The following is a 22,846-nucleotide window of genomic DNA, read 5'->3' on the forward strand; positions in this document are numbered from 1 at the left end:
CTAAAGGTAGCCATCCTGCAGCAAAAAACCTTCGAGACCAGACTTCAAAGAGAAACCGCTGAGCTACAGTTCATCTTCATGTTTGACACAATCAACTAAGGATTAAACAAAGACTGTGAATGGCTAGCTAACTACAAAAGCAGCTTCTCCTCTCTTGGTATTCACACCTCCAGATCAGCTACTAGAAGTGGGCCTCATCCTCCCTGATTGGATTCACTTCCTTATCTCTAGCCTGATTCTGGCCTGCATATTTATAGCTGCCTCTGGAAATTTCCACTACATGCATCTGACGAAGTGGGTCTTTGCCCACAAAAGCCTATGCTCCAACACTTCTCTTAGGGTATGTCTACACTACAATGTTAGTTCGAACTAATGGACGTTAGTTCGAACTAACATTCATAGGCGCTACACTAGCGCTCCGCTAGTTCGAATTTAAATCGAACTAGCGGAGTGCTTAGTTTGAACTAGGAAAACCTCATTTTACAAGGATTAAGCCTAGTTCGAACGTACTAGTTCGAATTAAGGGGTGTGTAGCCCCTTAATTCGAACTAGTGGGAGGCTAGCCCTCCCCAGGTTTCCCTGGTGGCCACTCTGGCAAACACCAGGGAAACTCTATTGCCCCCCTCCCGGCCCCGGACCCCTTAAAGGGGCACGGGCTGGTTACGGTGCCCGTGCCAGGTGCAAGCCTGCCAGCACCCAGCCAGCAGACCCTGCACCTGGCACGGCACAGAGCCACCCACCTGATGCCCCCCAGCCCACCCCCTCTTCCCGGGATCAGGCTGGTGGCTCCCGGGAGCTTGCCCGGGACCGCAAGAGGCGGGCACCTTCCTGGGCTAGTGCAGACATCGTGGACCTCGTCCACGATCTCCGCACTAGGCACAGGAAAGTGGCCGTCTAGGGCAGGAGAGCTGCCAGCCTGGCCACCCAGGAGCAGGTGTGCATGAAAACCAAGGGGGTCCACTGAGACCCCTGACCCTGAGCCCTGAGCTTACAATGGCCGTACTGGGTCAGACCAAAGGTCCATCTAGCCCAGTAGCCTGTCTGCCGACAGCGGCCAACACTAGGGACCCTGGAGGGGATGGACCGAAGACAGTGACCAAGCCATTTGTCTCGTGCCATCCCTCTCCAGCCTTCCACAAACTTTGGGCAGGGACACCACTCCTACCCCCTGGCTAAGACTACTCCATGGACCCAACCTCCATGACTTGATCTCACTTCCCTTTAAACTCTGTTCTAGTTCCAGCCTTCACAGCCTCCTGCAGCAAGGAGTTCCACAGGTTAACTATTTGCTTTGGGAAGAAGAACAACTTTCTCTTACTAGTTTGAAGCCTGCTGCCCATTTCTTTTCTTTGGTGTCCTCTAGTCCTTCTTTATGGGAACTCATGAAGAACTTTTCTGAATGCACCCTCTCCACCCAGCCCCTGCTTTTAGAGACCTCTATCCTGTCCCTGCTCCATCTCCTCTTTTCTAAGCTGAACAGTCCCAGTCTCTGTAGCCTCTCTTCATATGGGACCTGTTCCCAACCCCTGATCATGTTAGTTGCCCTCCCCTCTCCCAGCCTTTCTCTTCCCCTCTCCCACCTCCTTTTCCCAGTCTCCCCCAGTTTTGTTCAATAAAGACAGAGTCAATGTTGGAAGAAACGTTTTCTTTATTTTTACATCAGGAAGGGGGGCTAGGGAGGGGTAAGTGGAAGGAGGTGAGAGAGGAATGGGGTACGAGCCCCCGATGGGGAGGACTGGGCTGGCTCTGCGGGCTTCTGGGGGTGGAAGCTCTCCTGCAGCCCCCCAATTGCCCCCTCTCCCCAGATGGCAGCCTGCGGCAAGTGCAGCCGGTCTGATGGCCGAGTGCTGTGATGTGCCCAGTGTGGGCACTCAGGGCACTCCAAGCCAGGACTGGTTTTCAAGCGGGGCACACCTGAGAACTGTCTGTCCGGGGTGGGGGTCGGGTCCCTTTAAGCGCAGCCCTCGGCTAGCCTGAGACAGCATCTCCACGCTCTAAGTCCTCCTCTGATGCCCTGCCGGCACTGCTTCCGGCCATCTTTAACCCCAGTTCAGGGTCCACTCAATGTGGACATGCTAGTTCGAATTAGCAAAACGCTAATTCGAACTAGTTTTTAGTTCTAGACGCGTTAGTTCGAATTAGCTTAGTTCGAATTAACTAATTCGAACTAAGTTAGTTCGAACTAACTCTGTAGTGTAGACATACCCTCCGTCTATAAGGTGCCACAGGACTCCTCACCGCTTTTGCAGGTCAGAGATGGTAATCAATGAGTAAGGGTTAAAGGATTCACTAGAACAGATTTGAATATGCAAGGGTTAGGGTCAAAGTCAGACTGTGGTCAGAGACCAGAGATAAGAGGCAGCACCAAGCTGGAATCAGGAGGCAGAAATCAGGGTCAGAGTCAAGTTGGTATTGGAGACTGGAGATCAGAAATAGGAGCAGGCAAGAGTCAGGATCTGAATCAGAGGTCAGAGATCAGGAGACAAGGAGAAGTCTAGAGTCACAAAAGGCCCAAAATCAGGGTCGTTGCCCACAAAATGTCCTACACCACTCTGCAAAGTAAATCGGCTGACTGGCCAATCAGAGGTCCAAAGGGAACTGTTACTCTGGCTCTCTTGAGTGGTACTTCCTGCAGCACCTAATCTCCACAGTGCTCCCTGGAGGTAGCTCTGCAATGCCTCCTGCTTGGTCCATAGGAACACCGGCTGTCTTAGGAGCTGCAGACCTACATTTTAGTCCTGGAAACCTCACAACCATATAGTATATGTGAAGAAAGGAATAAAACCTGAATGTTACAGTGTCGTGGTCCTCTTTCTTTTATGCCTACACTCTAAACAGAGGCCATCACCTTGCTGTCTCTACAGGATTTCTTCAAGGTTTGCTCATTGATGCTTAAATCCTCCTCAGACATTAACTAACTCCAATATGTCGAAACATAGGAACAGATTTTACTTTTCTTCCAACATGAATCTGTTGCTTCAGTGAAGACCATCAAATTGTATAGACCACTTGCAATAATTTATTGATCCGACGACCAGGTGTTCATTAGCAATTTCCGTCTCACTAGATCTGCTTTCACTTAGCCTAATTCCTTACTTAAATAGATTTCAAAAAACTTCTTGAGTAAAAATGGAAAGCCACAAATGAACTGATATTTTTAAGTTAATTTGCTCATTAATATGAACTGCAACATTCTGAGTACATTTCCCACACCTGAAGAAGAGCTCTATGTAGCTTGAAAACTTGTCTCTTTTGCCAAGAGAAATTGGTCCTGAAGATATTACCTCATCCATTTAGTGTCTCTGAGTATGTCTACACTACAGAATTTTTTCGGAAAAATGGGCATTTTTCCAAAAAAACTTCAATTAAGTTCACACAGCAATTGCATTCTTTCAAATGAAAATCAAAAGAACAGAGGGTTTTTCCAGCATTGGTAATCCTCTTTCTATGAGGAAGAAGCCTTTTTCCAAAAGAGCTCTTTTGGAAAAAGGTGTGTGTGTGGACGGGGAAGAGGGAGTTCTTTCGGAAGAAGAGAAAAGAGGAAAAAGCACAAGTGCCCTGGTGGATACTCCGTCCATAGTAATCACAGTTTAAATGTGAGATAGCGTCCATTCAGTGTGGATGCTATCTTTCAAAAAAGCAGGTCGTTTTTTCAATGTGCTTTAGCAGTGTGGATGCGCTCTTTTGGAAGAAATTATTTCGGAAGACCTCTTCCAGAAAAGCTTCTTTCGAAAGAAGCCTGCAGTCTAGATGTAGCTTCTAAGTACCTGTAAAGAGGACATCTTTCAATAGAAGGACACTGAAGATCTGATTCTGAACATTTGATATACCATTGATAGCAATGAAACAGCTCTTATTTACGTTGGTATAATTACAGTCAGAATAAATCCCTATGTACCATGGCAACCCAGAGACAAACAACAATTCAGATAACCCTGATCCAAGGATTTAAGTTTTTTCCTTATTTCAGAAGACATTTTTAGGAAGCATAAAATATGCTCTGTGAATTACACTGGGTAAAGAGGCTTTAATATTTCTGTTGTGGATAATCTGTGTACTAAATTAATACAAAATTCAGATAAATTAGAGCTTTTTACCATCTGCTTTTTGAAAATGCCACACCCCTTTCATGGATTTGTGGGAATGGTTGGGATTATTATTTATTGCCAACCAACACATCAAATTTTCCGTCTGAAGAGAGTTAATAAATGCAATGTTCAAATAAGTCTTGTGAAACTTGATTTTGGGATGTTGCCTAGCAAAGCAGATCCTGTCTAACACAGTCAAGTAGCCTGACGTGCCACATATTGCATTAAGCTATATATATAAACCAGGAAGCAATCCACGGGAAAAAGCACGGTTTAGCCCTGCTACAGCCTAGACCCACAAGAACACAGATGGAGAAAACAAATGTTGGCTGCTTTTGCCAGCAAATGTAAGTATTTTTGTTTTGATTTCTCTATGAAACAATTGCCTAAATAAGTTAAGTTAGGATTCCTCAGGGCTGTGTGTTTGGGCTTTGTTAGCCTCCACTGCTGTTTATTTTTTGATACAATTTTGAGAAAGTATCTTTTGCTGGATCAACTTCTGTTGGTGAGAGAGACAAGAAGACCAACCTCTCCCTCAGCCACAGAAATTGGTACAAAAAAATATATTACTTCATCCACTTATCTCTCTCATGTCTTGGGACCAATATAGCTAAAACAACACTGCAAACAGCATTTCTAAGAAGAATTTTGTAATGAAATGTTCATTTTAGATTAAATACATTCAATGATATTGTAATCTGATCAGAATATAGAGATATCATAATACATGTTATGAAACTGCTATTGTTATAGGAGATTTGTAAGTGTTCTATTCTAGCCTGAATGAAAGGTGCTGTAGAAATTATAAATACTGTAGGTCTTAATTCAAGAAAACTCCTTTTGGCTTCTAATTAGGTTTTATCAGGGTAAGACTGACTTGAAAACAGAATTATACAATTAGGGTTGTGCCCTATAGAGAGTTCCCAGTTTGGAGATATTCTGTAACTAATAATATATGGAAATATACCTCTCATATACTCATAAACTCCTTGTTTATGCTGGAGTTTCACGAGGAGTAACGGTAGTTCGGACTAGGAAGCCTAGTCCGAACTACCTAGTCCGTGCCGCGTGTAGCCGCGCGGCACAGAGTCCGCACTAGCAGACATTTAAAAATGGCGGTGCCCGTCTTTATGCAAATGAAGCCCGGGAAATTCAAATCCCGGGCTTCATTTGCAACTCTGGATGCCTACATTACCACCTTAGTTCGAACTAGTGTGGTAGTGTAGACATACCGGCTGTGTCTACACTGGCATGAATTTCCGGAAATGCTTAAAACAGAATAGTTTTCGTTATAAGTATTTCCGGAAAAGGAGCATCTACATTGGCAGGATGCTTTTCCGGAAAAGCCCTTTTTCCGGAAAAGCGTCCGTGGCCAATGTAGACGCGCTTTTCCGGAAAAGAGCCCCGATCGTCATTTCCGCGATTGGGGCTTTTTTCTGGAAAAGACTACTGGGCTGTCTACACTGGCCCTTTTCCGGAACAGTGTTCCGGAATAAGGACTTATGCCCGAGCGGGAGCAGAATAGTTTTTCCGGAATAGCGGCTGATTTTGTACAGTACAGTGTTGTTGCTTTTCCGGAAATTCAAGGGCCAGTGTAGACAGCTCGCAGCTTATTCCGGAAAAGCGGCTGATTTTCCGGAATAAGTGGCCCAGTGTAGACACAGCCACCCAGAATGATTTAAACTCAGATAGGACTATCATGCCTCCAAGGAATTCGGGGCATGGAAGTGGACTAAATAAAGAAAAGATTGGAAGTAAAGGAAAAGTGAATCTAGTTGCAATCAGGGTATTTTTCTGTATTTTGTGGTTTGGTTCGAACTGCCCTGTGTGCATCTATGCCTCCCCTCCCCAAAAGTTCTTAAGCTCTCTTGCAGGCCCTCACCTTCTGCATTCTGAGTGCCCGAATGGGGTACAGTTCTGACATGCCCACTAACATTGGAGGCAGTGTCCTGAATTTTGCAAGGAGCATCCAGACAGCAGAAGGGAAAACACTAGATGCTCTTATCTTGCAGTCATTGGCAATAAATGATTTGAAACTGCCAATATGTTTGTCTCTCTTTATTATCCAAGCTGAATGAAAAGTAAAAAAAGAATGAACAACCAAAATAATGACAAGTAAATCAGATCTTCCATGTTAGTAATCTAGGATGCTCTGAGCATGTTCAGAAAAGATTTGTGTTGGTGTTTTTCTTAATATGTTTCTTTAAAAATAGTATTAGATGTTGAAACTAGACATAGCAGATGGGCAGCTGCTGCTTGGAGTTCCAAAGTCATAAATCCATCTCTTGGCACACACATTTGCAAGTTTTGGAACTGAAAAATAGCTCTGTAAAAGCTATTGCTTTCAGCTTTGCCAGTGTCTTAATGTACAAATAATATTTTAAGTATTTACAAATTTTACTGAAGGTGAAATTTTCCCACTTTTAAGAAACACACCGTCTTAGACTTGCAACACCAGTTGCCTACATTACCACCCTAGTTCGAACTAGGGTGGTAGTGTAGACATACCCGTAGAGCTGAAAGGGACCTTAAGAGATCATCAAGTCCAGTCCCCTGCTCTCATGGCAGGACCAAGTAACATCCCTGACAGATTTGCCCCAGGTCCCTAAATGGCTCCCTCAAGGATTGAACTCACAGTGCTGGGTTTAGCAGGCCAATGCTCAAACCACTGGGCTATCCCTGCCAAAGAAAACTGTAATAATGTAAATAAATAAACAGGGCCAGATTCTCGTCTTTGCCCTTATTAAAGAAGGGTGGGGGCTGCCCTGGAGCCAGTTATGCTCCCTATTCCCAGTCTAGCCTCAGTGCAGGTTAGACCAGTCCAGGCCTGGGACTGGCTGTTTTATTTAACAAGAGGCACTTGAGAGTAGCTGGAGTACAGTGCATTCCAACTGCCCCTCCCCCATTCTCCTCACCTGCACCTGCATCCGGGGCTATAGAAGTGGCAATATAGGATCCAGCTACATCGGCTCTCTATGCTCTGGAGCCCTTCCCATGCTGGAGGTTTCCCTGGCTAGCAGGATGCAGCCAATCTTTTATTTTCATCAATTCAATTCGTTTTCCATTTGTATTTGTTACCACACTCCCGAGAAGCATTGTAAAATTACATAATCCATTCATTGCATGGATTCTCTCAATTTCAAATATTAACAATTTCTGTCTGTATAGTATATTTCACTTGGAGGCTCCAGCCACAGATACTGCTCACTGTCTTTTAGCTGACATCCCCTTGCGAGCTTTATAGAGCTATTTTTATCAACTAAAAGATCACTCCAGTTGGAGTACACAGGAACTGGCTGTTTTCATAGAATATTGTGGGAAAGCTGCTTACAAACTCATGTCCCTCCTGTTACATATTACAGTTAAAGAGCATAGGTACAAGTCATGGTCAGAGGACACCCTCCGAGACCTCTGTTCCTTTTAGCTTCCGTCCCTATCGTTGCGATTCTCCAGCAACTGGAGATCAGTTGGGGGAGAGATGGCGGGGTAGGGGGACCCGGGCCCTCCCTCACACCCAGCTCCCACCCCTGGGCCCTAAGGCAGGGATATCTGTATCCCTTGCCTGGCTGATGGGGGAGTTGCCCCTAAATGCGCCAGCCCGCGCGCTCCATGACCCTGCCCTGGGCCACTTCCTACCCACCTTCTCTGCCTACTTCCTGGCTCCTCTGGTGCTCCATCCAGTTTTTCCTCCCTTCCAGAGCGGCAGGCTTCCTTTTTGAATATCCCACCCCCACGATACTACCGCAAGTGTGTGGTGACGTCCCCACCACACCGGCAGGTGACATCATCAACCAGCAGCCATTTCTCCTGCCGGCCCCGTGCTTACCACACTTGTGCCGTTAGTCCCCTCTTTGGACCCAGTTGGCCGTTCGCCTGGGTCCCGAGCCGCTTCTCTGGCCATTGTCCCGAGGCGATCCTCCTCGTCTCGCTCTGCTTCCCGCGGTTCACGGGGCCCCGTTCGAGTGTGGGGTTGCTCTACCCAGTCACACTGTAGTTCATGGAGCCCTGGTCTGGTGTGTGGTTGCTTCACCCCGTCACACTCCTCCCTCCTTATGCTGCCCCTCAACTCCTTCTCTCGTTCTGGGATCCTTGACAGAAAGTCAGCGTTTTGGTGCACTGCCCCCGGCCAGGGCACTACATCAAAACAGTATGGCTTCATAGATAAATACCAGCACATGATTCGCGTGTTCATGTCTCTCATTGTCTGGATCCACTTTAGCGGTGCATGGTCCATCAGTAATTTGAAGTGGTTCCCTAAAAGGGTATGTCTACACTACCCTCCTAGTTTGAACTAGGAGGGTAATGTAGGCATACCGCACTTGCAAATGAAGCCTGGGATTTGAATTTCCCGGGCTTCATTTGCATAAGCCGGGCGCCGCCATTTTTAAATGTCCGCTAGTGCGGACTCCGTGCCGCGCGGCTACATGCAGCACGGACTAGGTAGTTCGGACTAGGCTTCCTATTCCAAACTACCATTACTCCTCATTCCACGAGGAGTAACGGTAGTTCGGACTAGGAAGCCTAGTCCGAACTACCTAGTCCGTGCCGCGTGTAGCCGCGCGGCACGGAGTCCGCACTAGCGGACATTTAAAAATGGTGGCGCCCGGCTTATGCAAATGAAGCCCGGGAAATTCAAATCCTGGGCTTCATTTGCAAGTGCGGTATGCCTACATTACCACCCTAGTTCGAACTAGGGTGGTAGTGTAGACATTCCTAAAGATAATACCTTAGTGCATCTATGGCCCATTTAATTGCTAGGGCCTCCTTTTGTATGGCTGCATAATTTTTCTCCCGAGGGAGCAGCTTATGGCTGATATATAACACAGGGTGCTTCCCTCCCTCTATTTCTTGGGCCAGTACCGCCCCCAGCCCTACCTCGGACATGTCTGTCTGAAGAATAAAAGGTTTAGAAAAGTCATTCTGGATTAGTACCGGGGCCTTAACGAACCACTCTTTTAATGTCCAGAAGGCTTGGATACTGTGCTGTCCATCATACCTCTTGGGGCTGACCATTTGTCATCAAGTCTGTGAGCGGAGCTGCTAATGATGCAAATCCTGCCATGAACTGCCAATAATACCCAGCCAGTCCTAAAAATTGACATACCTGTCTTTTTGTTGTTGGAAGGGGGTAGTCTCGGACTGCCTCTATCTTATTCACGAGGGGTTTTTATTTGCCCTTTCCCCACCGTGTACCCGAGGTAGGACACTTTGCGGTTTCCGAAGCAACACTTTTTCAGGTTGGCTGTTAGCCCTGCTTGGGCTAGCGCTTCCAAAACCGCTCCTACCTGCGTGAAATGTTGTTCCCAGGATTGGCTAAATATTATAATATTGTCGATGTAAGCGGCCGTGTATTGTTGGTGTTTGCTCAAGATCTGGTTCATCAGCCTCTGAAAGGTGGCCACAGCCCCATGTAGTCCAAAAGGTACAGTCTGAACGGTTTGGCGAAGGCTGTCTTTTCTTTTAATTCCAGGGACAGAGGGACTTGACAATAACCTTTAGTAAGATCGATGGTGGACAAATATTGAGCCTGCCCCAGTCGCTCCAATAATTCATCTATACAGGGCATGGGATATGCGTCAAAATGGGAGATGACGTTTAGCTTCTGAAAATCAATACAAAAGCGGGTTTCCCCGTCCGCCTTTGGCACCAGCACAATGGGATTCTGCCAGTCACTGTGGGACTCCTCTACTACTCCCCACTGTAACATTTGCTGCAACTCCTCCTGCACAGTATTGCACAGTATCCTCGGTAGTGGCCGCACGGCATCGCACTTTCTTACCTGGTTCGGTGACTATGGAATGGCACGCTTTTGTAGTTCTCCAGGGGCGACTGGTCAATACGTGCGAGAATCTCCTGAGTAGCTCCAACAGCTCCTTGTCCACCTGGACTTCTTCTACCGTTACTTCCTTCTTGTTCCATGGCCAGAACTCCACTTCTGTTGGTTGAGGTTCAATGAGGAGGACCTCTCAGGGGTTTCACTTTTTTAACAAATCTGGGTGTTCCACCTTCTCCCTGTCCTCTGGATCTGATAGTCAACTTCACCGACCCGCCGCAACACCTCGAACAGCCCCTGCCATTGAGCCAATAGCTTGGACTCTCCTGCCGGTAAGAGAAGTAAGACCCGGTCCCCCAGCTTAAATTCTCTCAGTTTGGCATTCTGGTTATATTGGTGTACCTGGTCGTCCTGTAAGTCTTTCCTTGCCAATTCTCCCAGGGTCTTCAGTTTTTCCCTCAGTTGGAGCATGTATTGGACCGAGCCCATAACCAGGCAGGCTTGTTCTTCCCAGCTCTCCTTAATCAAGTTCAACACTCCCTGCGGTTGCCGTCCGTACAAGAGTTCAAAGGGGGAGTAACCCGAAGACACCTGTGGAACCTCCCAAATAGAAAACAAGAGGGCTGGCAATAACTTATCCTATTCATACGGGTCATTCTGAATAAATGTATGCATCATGGCCTTTAGGGTCCTATTAAATTTCTCTACCGGCCTGTCCGTTTGTGGGTGGTACATGGATGTCCTCAGTGTTTTAATCTTTATCAATCTGTATAGCTCTGCCATTAATCGGGAGGTTAGGTTTGAGCCCTGAATTGTCAATATTTCTCGGGGCAGCCCCACTCTAGCAAAGACCTTTATGAATTCATTGGCTATTGCTGGAGCCGTGGTCTTGCATAATGGTACGGCCTCGGGGTATCAGGTAGCATAGTCTAGTACTACTAATAAATATTGATGACCCCATCCTGACCACTCCAGCGGGCCTACCAAGTCCATCACAATGCATTCAAAGGGGATACCAACTATCGGCAGAGGAACTAGCGGAGCCCTAGATACTCAGGCCATGAAGGCCTGTGGGCACTGGTGGCAGGATGCACAAAAGTCTTTTATTTCCCTATATACTCCAGGCCAAAAAAACTGCTGTAATACCCTTTGCTGGGTCTTTTCCTGTCCCAGGTGCCCAGCCCATGGATTGTCATGGGTCACTTGCATAACTCTCCACTGATACAGCTGGGGCACAAACAATTGGTACTGTCTACCCCAGCCATCTCCCTCGTTCACAACCCGATACAAGTGCTCCCCTCGTACCTCAAAGTGTGGTCCTTGGTGTCGGTGGGCGTCATCCCCAGGATCCTCCGCCGTTTCTCGCAATTGTTCCCAAGCTCTCTGTAGGGTCGGGTCCTCCTTTTGGTGCACGAGGAAGTCGCCTTTGTCCACCTCTAGAGTGACAGCCAGTGGTTGTCGAACCCCCTCCTGTTGCAACGCGGGTGTTAGGACAGGGTGCCCTTCTCCTTGCGCCACCACAGGTACGCTTTCTTTGGCATCCTGGGTCTGGGGACTCATTGCTTCCCCCCATTGGCACAATAATGGTTCAAACCCAGGCCAGTCTCAGCCCAACAAGATGGGGTAGGTCAGGTGTGGGGTTACGGCCACTGGGAATGACTCTGTCCTCTGCCCATCCTGAATCTGGACCTGGACCAAGGGGTATGGGCGCGTATCCCCGTGGATGTACTGTATCCAAACGTCCCGGACCCTGGGCTGGCTAGCCCCCACCACATCGGCCCTCACCATAGTTTGGCTGCACCCTGAGTCTATTATAGCTTCGACTGGTTTCCTATTTACTTTAATCATCGTCTCTACGCGGCCTTTGGTTGCTCCTCCCACCAGCGCCTCAGTGGTTACTATTTGTCCAAAAGTGCAGTCCATGAGGGGGCACTCGCGCCAGAAATGGCCTTCCTGTCCACACTGGTAACAGGCCCCTTTTGGGGCTGTTTCTGCCTTTTGATTCCCCTTTCTCTTCCCGGTGGGGCCTGGATGTTTCGCCCCACCCTCTGGGATAGGTGTTTGCCAGACTGGCGCCAAACTTCTGCCCTTCCCTTGGCTGAGGGCCGCCCTCGGTCTGGGTTCCACCTTACTATGTGGTCCCCGTCCCTTCGGGGGAGCCACGGGCCTGTGGCCTCGGGCAGCCATCGGGGTCTTACCCTTCCCTTTGGCCTCTTCTGCTGAGGCGTAGTGTTCCATGAGTGTGACGGCTTCATTCAATGTGATGGGGAGGTGTTGTCTCACCCATCTCTGTCCTTCTGGTGGCAAAATCTGTATGTACTGTTCTAAAATAATAGTTCAGACACCTGCATGCCCGATTTATGGCTAGAACTGGTTCTTCGATACCTCCATCACTACTTCCTCTAGGACAGAAGCACTCTTAGCAAAGAAACACAAACCCAGAAACAGAAAAATCACCCCTTTTTTCCCTCTTTTTGGGGTCCACCGATCTCTACTAGCCCTCCATGCAGGGCCGGATTGCTGCTCACATTTTTCACCACGTGTTACATATTACAGTTAAAGAGCATTGGTACAACTCACGGTCAGAGGACACCATCCAAGACCTGAGTTCCTTTTAGCTTCCACCCCTGTCATTGTGACTCGCCAGCAACTGGAGATCAGTTGGGGGAAGGGAAGTGGAGGAGGGGGACCTGGGCCCTCCCTCACTCCCGGGTCCTAGCCCAGAGCCTTAAGGCAGGGATATCCGTATCCCTTGCCTGACTGACGGGGGAGTTGCCCCTAAACGCGCCAGCTCGCGGGCTCCATTGACCCTACCCTGGGCCATTTCCTACCCTCCTTCTCTGCCTATCTTCCAGCTCCTCTGGTGCTCTGCCCAGTTTTTCCCCCCTTCCAGAGCGGCAGGCATCCTTTTTGAATATCCCACCCCTGCAATACTACTACGAGTGGGCGGTGACGTCCCTGCCGCACCTGTGGGTGACGTCATCAACCGGCGCCAGTTTCTCCCTCCTGCACTATTGGTCCCCCCTTCAGCCCCGGTCGGCAGTTTGCCTGGGTCCTGAGCCGCTTCTCTGGCCGCCGTCCTGAGGCGATCCTCCTCGTCTCGCTTTGCTCACCCCAGTTCACGGGGTCCCATCTGAGTGCGGGGTTGCTCCACCCTGTCACACCTCCTGCTCTAGATGTTTACTCTGGATGTGAAGTCTTCCCATAATCTTCAACTATTTAGTTTCTTATAAGTTACAACAACCACAGAATTCTTTCCTCCCTCCCACTTGTAACTTCCTATAACCCTAAAAGCCTTTCCTCTCCTTCCAGATCAATCCAGACAGATATAATTCCATTCAGATGGAGCCAGCAGATGGCCAATTTAACAAACAAACCAAAGATATGCAACCATCCTTGGTGGGAAAGGAGAAAAGTACATAATTTTAGCTTTGTTAAATACACTGCACAAAATACCATTACTTGTCAACTAGACAAAACAGTTGGTCAGTAATTTATTGCTTGTCATCTTTTGAAAAGATAATATCATTAAGCAAAAATCATATATTTGTTATAAAAAAACCCTTAAAAATGTGTGTCAGCCAGATCAGTGGTTTTCAATCTGTGGCCTGTGAACCCCTGAAAGTACACAGAATATGTCTAAGATTTCCAAAGGGGTCTGCACCTCCATTCAATATTTGTTAGGGTTTGCAAATGAAAAAAAGTTGAAAACAACTAATGTAGATTGTTGCCATGATAACTATAAAAATAATATCAACCTATTTGACAAACATTTTAGAAAGTGAAATTGCTGAGGACAGATGTCTATGTGGCCAGGATTCATTTAGTGTTTAAAGCAGCCTTGAGAAAACCATGTCATCATTACTCAATCTAAACATGAAGATGGAATATTGTGACAGCTGCACAAAGGGTGGAAGAGACTATGATGAATGAACCTAACTGTAGGACAGAGACAGCGCCTTTTATGAGGGTCACTGAATAATACCATGGGCTCTGGGATTAAACAGTGTAGCATGTTCTGTGAAAAATGAGTGCCTTGTTAGCTGGGCACTGCTGTAGCACCATTTCTTCACCTATAAGACTAAGGGCATGTCTAAACTATGTTTTTTTTCCGAAAGAGAATATGCAAATTCGGTGGGAATTTGCATATCTTCTTTGGATCTCACTTCTGAAAGAGGATCTTTCAAAAGTGAAAGTCATCTGGATGCGAGTTTTTTTGGGAAAAAAACCCTTTTTCGAAAAAAACCTGCGTAAACCTCCTTTTTAAAGGAAGAGTGTGGTTTTTTTCGAAAAAGGGTTTTTTCCCCCCATTTGTTAGAATGTGGAAATGTACTTCTGGGAATCTTGATAAACATCAATTAACCATATAGTTAAAGCTGTCGTGGCTATTGACAACATTCATAATGTTGATTTCAATAATTCACTGGCATATATTTCTGATAATTCCTGGAAAGTTTTTCCCCTGTTTTATTAATTTATTTGTTCTGTGAAAGGAATAACAATTACATGGATTCACTAATATACTCCTGAACGATTATTTTCAGGACAAGTACAAAAATGAACACTTACGCAATTAACTGAAACAAAATATGGATATCAGGGCAGATTCTGATCTCATGTATACCAGTATCAATCCACAGTCACTCCAATTCAGTCAAGAGTGACTCCAGATTGATACTGGTATTGATTACAATAAAAGTTCAGTCCCTTGGATTTGTCCTCAGTTGCTTTCATAACAGTTGCAATGTTCAATATCTTCTTACAATTATTAGTTATGAAGCTGGATAGTAAAGCAATTATTATACTATCGTAAGCAAGTTAGTAAGTGTCTATAACAAATGGAGAGATATTTAAACTTTCTGAAATCTATCCTATTACAGGACTTCTTCCCGAGACAGTGGTTTTCTGAAGAGAGACCACATGAGAGATCTCAGAAGATACCTTGTACTCAAATATATTCAGTACCTAGTCCTGCCGTCTTCAAATATTCTCATCACTCTTTTGGGACTTTTGGGAAGTCTGTATACAATACTCATTCTGAAGTCTCCAAGCATATCGTGCAAGTCCACTGCTGTTTTTATTTCATATATAGCGAAAGCCGATATTCTGGTTTTTGTTAGCATTGCTTCCGAGATGATCATGGAGCTATTTGATGTTAAACTCGAATCTGCAGACTTTATAAAATCCCTGTTGCAGAATTTCTTCACTGCAAACATACATATTAGCTGCCTGCTGCTAAGCTGTGTTACTTGTGAGGCTCTTTTGATAACAATATTTCCAGTAGAGTCGCGCCATATAAGGACTGTGAAATATGCCAGACAGATATCTAATATGATCTGCATTGTAGTAATTGCAGAATGCATCATGTTCCAGATGGAGGACTTCCAGGAACCTTCTGGAAACAACAGTCAATTTTTTTTGTTGCTTCAGTTCTGTAACAGAGCAGCATCTCTTCTCGGGTCTCTTAGTTACTCCATAGGCTTGTTTTTAAGGATAATTAATGTCTATGTTTACTACAAAATATTTTTTAATGTAGCTAACAGGTCTAGACTAAAGACAAACTAATGTACCCCTGTAGCTCAATACAGAGTATATGAAAAAAGCTATTTGAAAGCGGTAGTTTGAAATATATACACTATACAGCAGCCAGTAAATCCAGGCTCAAAGCTGATGTTATATGATGAGGTATTTAAGTTTGTTTGTCATGCTGAGCTGGTAAATGGTGATATATGCTTCAGAGATTAGGCAAAGCTAAATTAACCAGAGGGTGCTATCAACAGCCTCAAAACTAGGTTTACTTGCTTGGAAAAGTAAGGTGTCACCCATAAATTTATTTGTTTATAGACATAACAAATTTATTACCAATTATAAAATGGTTTTAAGAAATTAAGCAATCTGAATATTATTATTCATATTAAAACAAGGCTCAGAAACAGAATCAGAAATCCTGGCTGTATCGTGCCAATTGCTATCAAGAGCCAGTATATGCTGCAGAGTTTATAATTCACGTTTGTTACAACACTTAACAGATGGATGAAATAAACATGTAGATGAGTTGTAAGCATGTGGTAGCTTGTTACCTGCCTTGTTATTATCAACATGCAGAATTCTGCAAGCAGCCCACACCTCACTCTGATGTCATGCCATAGCTCACTACATGCAGTTACTTTAATATAGTTACTTAAGCACATTAGTAAACAGCTCGTGGAACATCCCCCAGCTGAAATAAAGAAATTGAAGGCATAGATTAAGGCTGTCCTAAAGGGGTACTTTCTAGTCACCCTTTCTCCCACAGAATTTGCACAAGAGACAGCCATAATTTGGACAGCTGTATTCCCAGCATACAGTCAGGGGAAGATGGGCTAGTGCTATCAACAGACTGCCAAATCCCATATGATTTTATGCAGAAAAGGAGGACTGGGCCATGGATCTGTGTGTGAATGCTCTGAGGAAAAGAGAAGAGTGTAATGTACACTTATGAGAGGGGTAGCCGTGTTAGTCGGCATCTGCAAAAACAACGAGAAGTCCTGTGGCACCTTATAGACTAACAGATTTATTGGAGCACAAGCTTTCGTGGCAAAGACCCACTTTGTCAGATGCATCTGTCGAAGTGGGTCTTTGCCCACGAAAGCTTATGCTCCAATAAATCTGTTAGTCTATAAGGTGCCACAGGACTTCTCATTGTTTTTTTAGTGTACACTCGTTACACACTTCATCTTGAAGCTTCACGCAGTTCATAGACATAGTAATACTGCCAGCTGCTGCATTCCAGTGCTTCACTGACTTCCTGCCAGATAGCTCAGGCTGTTTACAGGCCTTAGTCTTTCTAGCTATGGATATTACATTTCTCTGACACAAATTTTCGATTTGAATGAGAAAGCCCCTGTTGCTTAGAAGAGGAAATGTGGTTTTAAGGTGAAATTTTCAGAATGAATGCCAGGAGCCCTGCTTCTATTCTTGTTTCTCTCACTTCCTGCTTAGTGTAACCTTCAGTAAATAATCTACGGCCAATTTTTCCAGCACAGCAACTAATTTGGTTGCCTAAGTGTCTGTGTTCCCAGCATTGGACATGTGTGATCTAGTTTTCACATGGGCTAACCACCTAACAACTCAACTTTAAATCAACCAGAGCTGCAGATGCTCTGCCAATCTGAAAATTATAGCTTATATATGGGGGGAAAGGAAGTTCCCAAAATTGATGCACCAAACGTTTAAAAAATTGGCCTTTGACATCTATGCTTCTGTTTCCTCCATCTGTAAAGGGGGACAGTAATGATTACATTACCTACCTCCCAAGTGGGTTGTGAAACTTAATTTTTGTTAAATGATTTGGAATCCATAATGGTGGAAGCTGGTATGAAAATGAAAAGCAAATCAGCATATATTAACAGTATCAGTTGCCCAGCTTCTATGTACAGTCTTCATTTACTGTTTGCCAAACTTTCCAGATACACACTTGCCTAGAATTCACCTGCTGTGCCAGTCTCGCTATAACAGTTTTCTGTTTTGAAAAGAAATATGCAGAGATATGGCCAAAATCAGCTCACATTTTCAGCTCTAAATTTCTTTTCTTTAATTTACATTAAAGACTAGCAGACAAGGTTGCACTAGATCTAGAGTAACTATTTATGGTAGCAAACAGTCTCTGAATTTATAATGTAAGTGAAAAGAAGGATTTTGTTCCTTGGGACAATTTAAGTGGCCACAATCCAGCTTCTGAAATTCCAGATGCTTAAAGAGACACTGTCTGCCTGCAATATCTTTGAGTGAGAGATATTATTGAATTAAGTTTAAGTATCTTTTGTGATATTGTATTAAATGTGAAAGTTATGTGTTTTCATGGGCTGGGATGATCAAAGGACAACACCGAACATTAGGTCAAGCAAGAATGAACTTGTGGGACAATGCATGTGAAGTGAATTTCCTCAGAATTCTCTCAGGAAAGGTGCATACTAATTTTCCTTGTTTCTAAAGCCCAGCCTTTTAAAGCCACACCAGATGAGAGGAAGACTGTGTACTGACTACCCAAACTGTGTCAAGTGTGATACTGTCATCTTGATCTTAATAGCAGTTTCACTCACTACATATGCTGGTCAGTCCAGTGCCAATGTCTAATTTTTTGCATTTTACTACTTTATATTGTCAAATGTTCTCATTCTGAAAGTCCCTTCTAAATGTTACTTTAAACAGGAACTTTTGAAACAGGACTGTGATAGGGCCTCCTGCCCCAGACCTCCTTCGAGGGGGTCACACCCCATGAACCGGCCCCTCATCAGTAGTCCCCGGCGGCTTAGTCTGCCACCCGGTCCCAGCCTCTGGGCAGTCTGGCCCAGTGGTCTAGTCCATTAAGGTCAGGCCCAAAGGCCTAGTCCATACAATAGATAGTGATCCTTCTACTTGGGGTTCACAGGGGTGGAGGTGAAGGGCCCATGTCCACCCTCTCCACCAGGCCCCAGCCCTGTTGGTGATGGGTGCATTCCCAACCACCAGCTCAGCGGGGAATTCCTCCAAAACTCACCGGGTGCCTTCTGACCCCCTGTCCTTGGGTTACTTCCTACCCCTGTCCACCTGAGTAGGGTGTGGTTTGGTGTTGGGTTGCTGCTTCTCAGGCTGCTGCTCCCTCTGGCTTGGGATGCTCCTCTGGCTGCAGCTATCGCTGGCTGCAGCTTCCTCTGGTTGCGGCTCCCACTGGCCCAGGCTGCCCCTCAGCCTGCTGCTCTGTGGGCTGCTGCTCCTGGGTTAGGGCAAGAGCTCCTTCCCCCCTGTTGCCAGCCCCAACTGACCAGCTTCTCTGGCCTTTATACTAGGGCTGCAGTGCAAGCATGCCTGGCATGGCTGTGGGGGAGGGACCTGCTCCCCCCAATAAGCTTGTCCTCCACACCCCTGGCCAATGCAGGGTTGGTACACCCCGTCACAAGGACTTTATTCATAGGAATTTATTTAAATGTAAAGTATTGTAACTAATGTTGAGGTGACTGTTTCTGCTGTATTGCAAAGGTCCCCAGCCCTTGAACCAGCTACCTGACATGTACAATGGGAAGAATACACAGAGGGGGAGATCCTCCAGCCAAATAGATTAAAATAACATCAAATATCTTTTAAATTTGTCCAAGTGGGGCGGGGGGAGGGAGGAAGAGCAAACACCTACCTTTCATAGTGCCTATAACACTACAAAGTTCATTGCATACATTACCATTTAACAATTCCAATTCACCTTTCACAGACATTTACCTTCCCCCCCCCCCCCCCCCGGATCTCCCTTCTGTTCTGAAATGTGATTTGTCCTTTTCATATGTGTTCATTTTTTTAATTGTATCCTTTGGTATATATGGTTGTGACAATTTTCTTCCACTATTTGATCTGAGGAAGTGGGTCTGGCCCACGAAAGCTCATCATCTAATAAACCATCTTGTTAGTCTTTAAAGTGCTACGTAGTCATGTATTTTGTTTCAGCTACACCAGACTAACACGGCTACATTTCTATCACTATTTCACGCCAGCAGTTACTGGTTAAGGCTTTTATTGTGTCACTGATGTAAGTTAATTTCATTTCTCTACATCCTGTATGGTTCAGGCCTTTTAGAAACTGCCTCATTCCTTATACGATAGTACACTAATTAGATCACTTTAGGCATTGAAGCTAATCTCTCTGGTTTAAACACAAAGGCCTTGACTCCAGCTATTTCTCTGCCTTGATCTGACAGACCTAGTGACCCTCATGGAATGCAACAGTACTTTCCCAAGCTTTTCTAGAGGCGGCTGGAATAACACAAGAAGATAAAAGGTTATTTGTAGGGATTGGGATTCCCTTTCCCCAATTTGTTGGGCTATTTTGAGAGTAGTAAATCATTCTTGTTCTTAGTGTAGGCACTCTGATTATTTTTTCCCTGTAATCATTCAGGATATTGTTTCCTTTTTAAGTCCTCAGGTCAAGTCCATTATTCTTCTCAAAGCTGTTTACTTGGCCTCTTCTAAAACTGTTTTGTAAACATGTTTGAAAGTTTTAATTAAAAAGCCTCTACATTAAAAAAAAAAAAAAGAGCATTTTCCTCATCCACAGTATCAGTGGAACAATCTCCTATTTAGATAATAAATTATTATTTTATTCCAGTAATTTACAAAATCTTGAAAATACCCTAAGGCACTCTCATAAAATAAGAAGCATAGCTGAAATGATTATTTATTTACTGAGTTGATAACAGAAACTAGATCAACTGCTTCTTGGCTAGGTATGGGCAATAATTTTAATGGGGGGCACTTTAAGAATTTGCTAAATGGTTAAGGAAAGCACTTTTCTATTATATTAATGGAGAGGCTTCTGGGATGGAAGGAGGGAGTTCTGAGTACAGGATTGTGGTGCAGGAGAGAGTGGAGGTCTGGGTGCAAGAGAGCATTCTGACCTGGAGGAAGTGTTCAGCATAGGGTGCAGAAGGTTTGGGTTGTGACCAGTGTTCCCTGTAAGTGGTACACTTGTGCAGCCACTAAGAAGAAGTTCAAATGCTGCCCAGATGATTAGCTGAGAGCCCACATCTAGGTTTTCTTTCTACTCATGGTGCACATTCACATTTGCTTCCGTGCAGATAAAACAATTTATTCTGCACACGCATGGAAAAAAATTAGAGGGAATATTGGTTATGACCAGAGGCAGGAGTTAGGGGTACAGAAGGAGTGGGGTGCCAGGTGCAGGTTCTGGCCAGGAGATGCTTATTTGGGGAGACTCAGACGCCAAATATTTAGTCAAGTTAAATATTAGAGCCCATTGAGCAGGCTCCCTGCCTGGTGCACTCTCACGCACTGCTCAAAGCGGCTGGCTGTTGGGGCCAATAAGTGCGTTTGAGTGCAGTGCATGCCATCAGGGGAGGAGGGCAATGGGTCTCCACATGTTGAACGTACCCATAAGCATAGCCCAGGTAGCTCTTATTGGCCAGTTTCCAGCCAATAAGAGCTGCAAGAATTGTGTTGGGAGAAGGAGGATTACCCCCCCCCCCCCCCACACACACACACAAGGTATGCACAGCATGGAAGAAAACACATGCTGGCCCCAGCAACTGGTTGCTTTGAGCAGCACATGGGGCCACAGCAGGCAAGGGGCCTGCTCAATGGACTCTAATATTTAACTTGACTAAATATTTGGCATCTGAGTCTAATCTAATTTATACTACCAGTTTTATGACTTCTAAAGGGATACTTCTTATTTACACCCTTGCTCACTCAGAATTCGTTTGTTATTATTTATGGTAAGCCCACCATAATTATGATAAAACAGATGCTCTGTTACACACCTAATTTTAGACCTTTAAAATAATTTAAAATGTCATATCAGCCCCAAAACTGGTGGGTTAGGTTAGATTTGGGGCCAACATAGAATTTTGCTTCAAACTGGAAGTGAAGTGGACAAGGAATTATTGAACTGACCCTATTTATCTCCATTCAGACAGACAACTTTGTTTCTGTAGCAAAATCACAAGAAGAGGAGAAAAATAAAACAGTTCATTGGTCTGAGAGGAAATGCATAGCACCAGCTGTTCTTGACAGAAGTCTACTTTCCAAAACTATTAGCCTTTGAATCGGGGATGTCTTTGTGACTCATCTGCTTCAAAGAATTCAACATTTCAATGAGAATAAAATTTAAAAGAGTTGTTTGAACATCAGGATTTCCATTAACAGGAAATTCTGACATTTCAAAATTTGCTTTCATTCAGAATCAGAACAAAAAGTCAAAATATTGACGTTTTTAAAATAAAATTTGTGAAAATTGTTTTGACGTTGAAATGTTTCACACATATAAGATAAAATATTTAATTTCAACAATGTCAAAATTTCATAATAAAATATTAACTGGAAATATATTTAAAATATGAGTCAACATGAAATTAATTGAAACAAACCCCAAATAGAATTTTTGATATTATCAAAATGAAACAAGAAGCTACTTACTTCCATTGAAAATTTCACTGAGAGTGACACGTGTCCATGTAGCATTTAGGTTTTGACTAAACTGCATTTACTGATTCAAGTGTTTTATTGAAATTTTTTCAATGTACTGTAATTTCTAATATCAGGAGGCAAATTTAAAAAAAAAATCTCATGTTCCTGAATGCTATTAGGCAATAACAAACACTGCTATGCTCGTGCAAAGTGTTTTATGTAGGAATTTTATTTATCCTACTAGCATCTGAAAACACTGGTACATCTCAGTTAAAGCTTTAAATTAACCACAGCATGTCTGGCATGCATTTTGATCTTGTAACTATGGAACAACCATTCTGTTGATACCCAGACATATCTCAACCACTTATTCTGTAAAATATAAAAAAGTAGCACAAACAAATCACAAAACTATGCCAAAACATATAGCTAAGCACCTCAAATACTATGCAAAAAAAGATAGGATTATCTAGTTATCTATTCCTTTCTTCCCTAGGATATTATGGATGCTAACTCATTCCATTCTGAATGGAAACCAATCTCAACTGCAGGAATCCAAGAACAATGCATTGTGCGTCATCTTCAGAACTTTTAGTTTCTGCATATCAGGACCAGTAAGGATTATTCAGCCATCAGTCTAACAGGCTAAAAAGCCTTCACATGTCTGTTCTATTTACTTTCTTATACTGTGACACTGCCATGATATCCTTACTAGAATCTCAAGATACACTGCTGTGCCATTCAGTCCTCTCCAGACTAAAGAGACGTACAGACTAGGCAACTAAATTAAATGACATATTTAAATGTTTCTAGACACTTCCAACTAGTAGGAGCACAGCAAATACATGAGATTTAGTGTATGAACTATTGTGGCTATTTATAGTATGCCAGTAGGCCCCATGGCCTTCATGTCAGGTCCTGGGCATGCAATGAGAACTAACTAATCTTTAAATTGTTGGATTAAAACACTGCAAAGTACACATGTAAAACAAGCCGCAAAAGCAATATCATGGCTAAGTGATTTCCTCCAATGGTCCCCTCAACACACATTTTAATC

The 22,846-nt window shown here is 44.4% G+C and overlaps 1 protein-coding gene across 1 annotated transcript; it reads left to right on the forward strand.

Annotated features, from left to right (window-relative positions):
- The first annotated feature begins 4,220 nt into the window (after nucleotides 1-4,220).
- On the forward strand, nucleotides 4,221-19,288 carry LOC102446170 (uncharacterized). The gene is made up of 2 exons (XM_089781645.1): nucleotides 4,221-4,435; nucleotides 14,742-19,288. Exons 1-2 carry the CDS (start codon nucleotides 4,398-4,400, stop codon nucleotides 15,424-15,426), a joined length of 723 nt encoding a protein of 240 aa, XP_089637771.1. The 5' UTR covers nucleotides 4,221-4,397; the 3' UTR covers nucleotides 15,427-19,288.
- Nucleotides 19,289-22,846: the final 3,558 nt, after the last annotated feature.

This window comes from Pelodiscus sinensis, chromosome 13, assembly GCF_052426305.1.
Source record: "Pelodiscus sinensis isolate ZL-2025 chromosome 13, ASM5242630v1, whole genome shotgun sequence".
In the NCBI taxonomy this organism is placed as follows: Eukaryota; Metazoa; Chordata; order Testudines; family Trionychidae; genus Pelodiscus; species Pelodiscus sinensis.

Coding starts and splice junctions, on each gene's coding strand:
- LOC102446170 (XM_089781645.1), top strand. CDS start 4,398: ATGGAGAAAACAAATGTTGGCTGCTTTTGCCAGCAAAT. Junction 4,436..14,741: donor GGCTGCTTTTGCCAGCAAAT/GTAAGTATTTTT, acceptor ATCCTATTACAG/GACTTCTTCCCGAGACAGTG.